The sequence below is a fragment of the Pararge aegeria genome, chromosome 3 (genome assembly GCF_905163445.1).
Source record: "Pararge aegeria chromosome 3, ilParAegt1.1, whole genome shotgun sequence".
NCBI lineage: Eukaryota > Metazoa > Arthropoda > Insecta > Lepidoptera > Nymphalidae > Pararge > Pararge aegeria.
The window spans coordinates 8286271-8294923 of NC_053182.1; the positions used below are offsets into that span (position 1 = coordinate 8286271).

The window sequence follows — 8653 nt, forward strand, 5'->3', positions numbered from 1 at the left end:
CGAACCCAGGACCTTGTAAGCCACACGTAAGTACGTGCTGAACACTAAACCAGCTAAATCTATGTATGAAAAGAAAAAGGAAACACATTTAGATATAAGAAAAGAAATTGGTATTTGATGATAAAGAATTAATAGTCTATAGATTAAAGCTTTGTATATATCATGTCTTCCATCGCAGTGGTATAGAAAACCACAAAACAAACAAAAACTTTTTTGGTTAAATTATTGATACAAAACATAAAGTTTTTTACTATGTAAATCAGTGTATTTCACTCTTAATCTATTATTATTTTTAATAAACACGATAAAAGGATCAGTGCTATGTAGAATTTATCCCAAATTATTGTCTGTTTTTGATTCAACAATTATTAATTACTGTAACAATAATATTTTCCTTTTCAGCTGCTATTGGTATAATACAATTACCTTCCTTAACTCTGCCGTTGTTGGATAAAATTGAAATCGCGTTCAATTTTAATGGAGTAAAAAGCATTAAGTCAATCTTTTATTATCTGCATGGCACGTTATATACTCTGTTCCAGAACTGTGGCTTCTACTTCCGTCGTTTTATTTCCAATAATTTTAGTATTACTCATCTTCTTGTTCAAAAGAGTCTTTATAAAATTTGAAGTGTTAAATAATTTTGTTTCAATATTTTAAAATTAATATATTGCAATTAAATACTTTTGTTTCATATTTCTTGATCTATTAAAAAAAAGCTTTTCCTAAACTTAACTTGACCTTGCTAGTTCTTTTCCGTTCAGCTACCGCGATTGGAACATGTCTTATTCACCTGAAAGAAGGTAAGTTACGTTTTTTGTGTTATTAAATGATGTGTTTAATGGAAGTTTATGAAAGAAATTACGTGTTAATGAACAAATTAGAATAATCTGTCCAGTAACTGTGATTTCGAAACCATTTTGTTAGATACTGCATTTTGCACGAACTCGGATTGCCAACATGGCGCTGGTAGAATAGTATTCCTTGTCCGGCTTTTGTGCACGTGTTTTGCTAATGTATTTTAAACTTTATGAGCGTAACCTTTAGTTTGATATATTTCATAAATAGAATTTTAATTTTTGGTATAAATTTTGGGATCACAATTATGGGCGGATCGGGCGTTCAATGAAATGTCGTTTGACAGTTTTACTAATGATTTTTGCTTATTCATTTTATCTTAGGAACTTTGTTCATATCGATTATTACATGTTCTATTACTGTTTTTTAGATCGGAGGATTGGCCGGAGGATCCTAAAAATGGGCCATCAAAGGAACAAGTTAGTTTTGACGGACCACCGGGCCTGGAGCCTGGCGGCGCCCTCGACACTAACTGGCATGAAGTCGTGGAAAGCTTCGATGACATGAAGTTGAAGGAGGAGCTGTTAAGGGGAATTTACGCCTATGGTTTTGAAAAGCCTTCGGCCATACAGCAGCGCGCTATTATGCCTTGCATCCAAGGCCGCGACGTTATAGCTCAAGCCCAGTCGGGAACTGGCAAAACTGCCACTTTCTCGATATCAATTCTACAACAAATTGACACCACTGTACGTGAGTGTCAAGCTCTTATTTTAGCTCCAACTAGAGAGTTGGCACAACAAATTCAAAAGGTTTGTTACACTTAATTTTTATACCACATTATACATCCTATTTTATTTGATTTGAAAGTAGGTGTAGCATATTATTTGCATAAAAATTATATTCAATTTACTTGTAAACTTCATCCATTTTAAATGATTTCTCTAGTCAAAGTGGTCAGTGTTTCAAACACAAATAATACATAACTGTTCAGCGTTTAGATAGCTCTTAGCATTTATGATATTATTTCATATATTTTAGGTGGTGATAGCTCTTGGTGACCACTTAAATGCTAAATGCCATGCTTGTATTGGTGGTACCAATGTGCGTGAAGATATCCGTCAGTTGGAAAGTGGTGTTCACGTTGTGGTGGGCACTCCTGGCCGTGTATATGACATGATAACTCGTCGTGCACTGCGTGCCAATACAATCAAGTTGTTTGTCCTTGATGAAGCTGATGAGATGTTATCCAGAGGGTAAGTTATTTTTCTTACTTCCTTACTAATAATATAAGTGTTTCCCTGTCTGTCCTTCAATCATGCAGCAACAGAACATCAGTTGGGGATGGTTACGTTAAGATGTTTTTTAAGTTCCTCAGACTAGATTTTATACCAATGTGCTGTTAATATTTTTTTCCTACCCATTTAAAATACCAGAATAGATTTGATGTCTTTAGATTGTAGTTCTTAGAATAAGACAGGTTACTTTTTATTCTTAAAATCAAATAGTTTCTACAGGTTTTAAGATAAACAAACTTTTATACAATTATTGATTGATTTAAATTAATTTTTAAAATGTAGTGGTCCTTCCCTTTAATGCTGGGTGCCTACTTTTATATTATATTTTCTAGTGTATAAACAATTTAACATAACTTTAAAAATTTTCCTTAGATGGTGATGATTTTTTTAAATCTAGTAATTAATTTGTACTGTATAAAAGTAGTTCCAACATTATATTTCAGGTTCAAGGATCAAATTCATGATGTATTCAAGATGCTGTCTGCTGATGTCCAGGTCATACTTCTCTCTGCTACAATGCCTGATGATGTGTTAGAGGTTTCCAGATGTTTCATGAGAGAGCCTATCCGCATCCTTGTGCAAAAGGAGGAGGTAAATCTATAAATATAGTTCTTATGTATGTACGTCTGTTTGTTACTGAACTGTTAATTAACTAGAATGTTTTTCATATGAAATATTTTGTATATTTGGTCCCTGTTGGATTGTTGTTGTTAAAATTGAATTAGGCAGATGGCAGCACAATAAAATTCCAGGCTGTTCTTATTATGTTATAATATATTATTAATGTTATAAGAATAATATACAATATTGTAAAACTATAATAATAAAATTAACTTATTATGCATTATGTAACTTAATCAGTTAGGTCCCACCTGGAACTTTAGATAGAACATGCCTAAAATGTATTTTGTCACACCACATACAACAAAATTTTAAATGAACTCTTACATTAATGTTACTTATATTTTGTTTTCATTTATTTCTAGCTAACATTGGAAGGTATAAAGCAGTTCTTCATATCAATTGAGCTTGAAGAATGGAAATTGGATACACTTTGTGATTTGTATGATACACTATCCATCGCTCAGGCTGTAATCTTCTGCAACACACGTCGCAAGGTATTTATGATGATTTCCTCAAAGGCGTCTGAACTCTCTCATTCTGCACTAAGATGAGTCCCATGCCCTGTAGTGGGTTGTTAATGATGATGGTGATGCAATTGATTCTTTATCTTGTCAAAGAAAGAACTTCTCCGATTTCTTTTCACCTAGCTGTTGGCAACAACTTGATCCACATTTTTGTCTATTAAAATTCCACGTGAATGCTTAGATTACCTGGGATCATAGTGTCCTAGGATCGAAACTATGAAGCTGTACATTAACATAGGTTAATTCTTTGAATCCTACAGGAATTTTATTGCTGTGGTTTACACATTAATATATATATACTATGACAATGCAAACATCGCTATCTAGCCCCAAAGTAAGCGTAGCTTGTGTTATGGGTACTGAGATGACAGGAATATTTTTATGAATATTAAATTGACCACTGAAAAACATTCATGCTCGTCACACAAACATTTTCCAGTTGTGGGAATCGAACCCACGGCCTTGGACTCAGAAAGCAGGGTCGCTTCAAACTGCGCCAATCGGCCGTCCGATTAATAAGTATCACATAGACAGGCACTACCAAGATGTTAGCTATAATTATGCCAAATTTCATCAAAATGAAGTGCAGTGTTATCGCTATTGCTGATATAGTTTAAAAGCTCAATTTGAAAATTTCTACAGCATGGCTAGCATGGGCAGGAGACAATTATCTCTCCGGGGAATGGATAAAAATTTATCTTCTCACAGCTTTATCAATTTTCATAGCGGAACGCACAAATGGGAAATAATATATGTGTTATAATAAAGGGGGCAAACTTCTTCTATTCCCTGTTCCTGTGCTTTAGCAGGTGGACACTTTAATTATATCCCTTGTCAGGGGATATAACCGAGGGATATAATTTTTGTCTCCTGCCTGTGTCTAGCCCTGCAGGGTCAATTAATTAAATTGTTAGACGCTCATGCAATTTTAGATTTTTTTTATAAAATTAATTGAGTTTTTTTCAAATAAAAATTCAGTCATAACATAGGCCTAACTTTTCATGACCCAGCAATTTTGTCAGGTTTTCTTAAATTAATTAAATCAAGCAAGCTTGCCAAATTGACCTACAAAAAGTATTCAACTACTTATACTTCAATAGCTGTCATAATGTAAAGTTATTTTTAGGCAAAAAGTCTATTTAGACTGCAGTGCAGTATAATGCATTGAAAACAAATATATAGTATATACTTTGTTTAATTTAATTGAAAACATGACTGCTTAGCAAGTAAAACGTGCTTAAATTATGTTTACATAAATAGCATCATGTAGTTCTAATCTTACACTGATTCACATACCAAGGTCATCTGCTCCTAGCAGTTATGTAAGATGTGGCCTTTTTACTTCAACATTAATATAATTTATATGGCCTACTCATTTGTTGCCAATGCTGAATGCCTTGTATGGTATGTGTTTTGCTGTTACTATGCACTGAAACGTTTTTAGTTTGAACGTCCACACAATTCTACCAATTATCGATTTTATGATGACAGTGTGATTACAATAAAAGCTAAGTTTGTTGAAGCAACTGTATTCGGAATTCTTGTAACTTCAGTAACCTCTAAACTTCAAAGTTTATGAATGTAGATGTGATGGCTATATCACTACAATGTACACATTTATAATGTAATTTTATGCATCAAAAGTGCCATTCTATTACAATAAAGAAATATTCGACTGGCTTTATATAAAAAAGGCTACTTGGAATATACTATTAACATGAAACAATTATGTACGATGATCAAAAAACTTTTTGTTGTAACACTGTGTTTACACTGATGGAAAAATGAGGGATAGCAAAGTTATAGCATAATAATAATGCTTTTATTTCCAACTGTAAGACAAAAACAAATTTTTAGTCGTACATAGTAACTCATACATTTATTCTTTGTAATTTTAGTCACTTTGTGAGTGTCAAAATTTTACAATCATTTGCTATCTTAAATTTAATCTTAATTATATTTGTTATTTTTCTTTGTCATTTATAAAATCGTTGTATGTCAATGTTAGGTATTCTACGTCAATTGGAATGTCAATTTTTGGGCATAGGCCTCCTCCGTCCTCCAAGTTATAGCATATAATATTAACATAATAATACATTGCCCTTAAAAATACCCTGTGACTCAATTTTGAACCTTTGAAAATTACTTATGCTAAAAGCACTTGGAGCTATAGTTTTTTTTTATCTTTTCACATCAGTAATGACAAAATATGTGAATAATCCAATTTGTTATTGACATTATTGTATTGCACCAAATCTACAAATAACCTAGAATATGACAGTAACGTTGAAATTATTAGCATTTTAAAGAAGTTTGAAAGTTTTAGTTTTCGAAGATTTTTTTGGCTATTGGATAGAATCAGGCGTTGCTTTGGGGAAATTCACTCCGGAGATCTACTTTGCAGGAATCACACTGTTCGCGGAGTATAGCAAATTAAGCTTAATTTTCATATAAAAGTTTTTATTGAAGAATTGTTTTTATTTGTTTCAAGGTGGACTGGCTCACCGAGTCTATGCACGAGCGTGATTTTACGGTGTCGGCTATGCACGGCGACATGGACCAGCGCGAACGCGAAGTGATCATGCGGCAGTTCCGTACGGGCTCCTCCCGTGTGCTCATCACCACCGACCTGCTGGCACGAGGCATTGATGTGCAACAAGTCTCGTGCGTCATCAACTACGACCTGCCCACTAACCGCGAGAACTACATTCATCGGTAATTAAACTGTTTCTATTTTCTACTTAAGACTAACAGCAAATTTTTTCTGTTTTACTGTATAAAACACATTTTTGTTCTCGCAGGATCGGAAGAGGTGGCCGTTTCGGTCGTAAAGGAATCGCCATTAATTTTGTAACTGAAGCTGACAAGAGAGCGTTGAAGGACATTGAGGACTTCTACCACACAACTATTACCGAAATGCCCAATGACGTGGCCAACCTCATCTAAGGCGCCGGCGCATTCCAGTTTATAATTTGTGTCCTGCATTCTATTGCGATATTTAACGGTGTGAGTATTAGGAGCTGATCCTGAGTACCGCTGTGCTGAATTTTTTATTGGAACTCATTTCTTTTGGACCGATATTGGTTTTAGTTTAATTAATGAATAATAACTACTATAATAGACGTATCTTGATAAGTTTAATATATATAGGCGTAGGACCGGCTCGGCCGGATGGCCCCCGTTCCGCGTAGACCCCTCCGCCTACGGAGGGGTCTCATCGGGTACTGGAGAGGCTATTTCAATCACAAAAGTACTAGAAGGAAATGATGTATTGTAGCTTTTTTCCAGTTGTACATAATATGGTAAACTGTTTTTGTAATACGGTTAATAAATATGATAAAATATCTTCTTTGTATTGTTATTGGAATGAAATTGTAGCACTCCATTCCCGATCGGAACCTTAATTTCACTGGCCTTTTATTCAATGTATAAATTTTGTTTACAGAAAATCTACCAACTGAGCTGTTGAAACGCACTTTGGACACAACTATGTGGAAATAATAAATCAAATTTCCTCTAAGTCATTACTTTCTTTTTGCAGGTCCTTTATGTATCCTGTGTTCCCATACTGCTATTAATTTTCTACATGGTTTTATGTTGCGAATTATTTATATTTTTGGAATAAATTTTCTTCGAATGATACGAAGTTGGTAATTAAGGTTCCTATTTTAAAGTGCGAAAACATACTTATTAACTACACTAATAATTATAATCTTGACATAAAAATAATAAACTTAATATAATTATGTTTGTACACTAGGTACTAAAGGTATTTTCAAACACTTCATGTATACCACTTGGATTTCAATAATCTATTATCAATTACCATAATAACAATAATTGCCCTAAATGTTACATAAAGGCTACATATTCAAGGGTCTTTTATTTCCTTCATGTTCTCCTCGGCCGAACATGTTATTATAGTATAGCATAGTACACATGAATATGTTATATGAAAAATGTTACATGTTTTTGTCGCCATAGAAACTAAGGCGGTATTTAAATAATCTTGTTAGTACTACGCTTTAACACGTTGGCCGCTGAAAACACGTTTGTGTTTTAAAACTACGTAACGCGTGTGCGGCTCGAACACGCTAGGCGTGTTAAAATAAATGTACCTACAAGGATGCGGCCGAACACGCTGGGCGTGTTTTTTCGGCGTTCTGCGAGTGCGGCAAACATAAACGCTGTGTTGTTTAAATATACTGTTAGAGCGGCCTTTACGCAACAAGTGTTTTATACGTTACCGCAAGTACGTTTTATTAAATATTAGTTAAACGTTAACGCAATCACGTTTTATTATATATTAGACAATATACCTACTTAAAATTCGTTGTTTTGTGAGTTATCTAATCATTATACATGAGTGTAGATTTCTTAATAAGTCCCATGCCATCGAGAGAATCGATCATCACACGTATAACTAACAAGTTCATATAAAAAACATGTTTTCGACCAAATATTTGCAACAATAGTATAATACCATCGATCACTAAATAATACCCACCTAGATAATAGCATTGTTTTAAAATATTTTATAGGGACGCGAAATAGATATTGATATCGATATAGGATCGTCGTCCTATATTTTAGCATACTCTACAATGTTTTTCTGCAATAAAGGTATCCGCAACATAAGTTTGACGTCTATTTGTATATTTTTTAATATTTGTACGCCTGAGTTCGCCTGCACTATTTTCATTGGTATCGGTATCGTCAATAATTTATTTTATAAATATCGGTTTGCATTCCATTATACCGACAGAATTACAAAACGATGCATCCGCATCCTTATTTTTTCTTATCGTCTTAAATAAACGTTATCGGTGCGGCCAGCGGTACCAATAAACTACTCAGGAATGAGTTACTATTGTTTCGAATATAAAAGTAAATTAAACAATGGTTCTGTATATTTACTATATTTACTTTTAAAATAATATGCATTTTAAATATAACAATTATATTTAAAATGCATATTATTTTAAAATTTGCTTCTTTGTCGGCAATCCGCATTCGTATGCAAGTAGGTATTTAATACTGTTTTTTTACTTATTTATTTATCATGATTCGTAAATGTCATTCACAAGTTACACACAGGTTAACGCTGCCGCGATTTTGAATATAGTAAAATAGTGTACCTACCAGATGTAAAGCCACTATATTTAAAGCTCTTTAGAAAATGATTATTTTTGAAAAAAAGAAAATCTGTGTTGACTACATTAAAGTTTTATTCTATTTTATCCAACAAAAAAAATACAAATTGCTACTCAAATGCGACAAGTTTTGGGTTTTCATGTTGTTCAATAAATAAATGAGAAAATACGAGTGATGTAATAACACACCTGTTGCGTAAAGGCCGCATAGCTGTCGCGATAAGTTTAAACACGCCAGGCGTGTGGGGCCGCATGCTCG

General features: G+C 33.6%; 1 protein-coding gene across 3 annotated transcripts; it reads left to right on the forward strand.

Moving 5' to 3' along the window:
• The first annotated feature begins 653 nt into the window (after positions 1-653).
• On the forward strand, positions 654-7116 carry LOC120637028 (eukaryotic initiation factor 4A). 3 transcript variants are annotated; one of them, XR_005659417.1, is made up of 8 exons: positions 654-803; positions 1229-1607; positions 1837-2051; positions 2537-2684; positions 3080-3211; positions 5733-5956; positions 6043-6245; positions 6687-7116. XR_005659417.1 is itself a non-coding variant. In XM_039908615.1 (7 exons), the coding sequence occupies exons 1-7, from the start codon at positions 781-783 to the stop codon at positions 6185-6187; spliced, it is 1266 nt and encodes a 421-aa protein (XP_039764549.1). In that variant the 5' UTR covers positions 654-780; the 3' UTR covers positions 6188-6587. The 3 variants fall into 3 exon arrangements, 1 of the variants encoding a protein (XP_039764549.1); XR_005659418.1 differs by having other exon boundaries at positions 6783-7116; XM_039908615.1 differs by lacking the exon at positions 6687-7116 and having other exon boundaries at positions 6043-6587.
• Positions 7117-8653: the final 1537 nt, after the last annotated feature.

What these genes read in the sequence shown, in the direction of transcription:
- LOC120637028 (XM_039908615.1), top strand. Translation starts at nt 781, where the DNA reads ATGTCTTATTCACCTGAAAGAAG. An exon ending in TGGCACAACAAATTCAAAAG is followed by an intron (nt 1,608 to 1,836) that starts GTTTGTTACACT and finishes CATATATTTTAG; the next exon opens with GTGGTGATAGCTCTTGGTGA. An exon ending in CGCGAGAACTACATTCATCG is followed by an intron (nt 5,957 to 6,042) that starts GTAATTAAACTG and finishes TTGTTCTCGCAG; the next exon opens with GATCGGAAGAGGTGGCCGTT.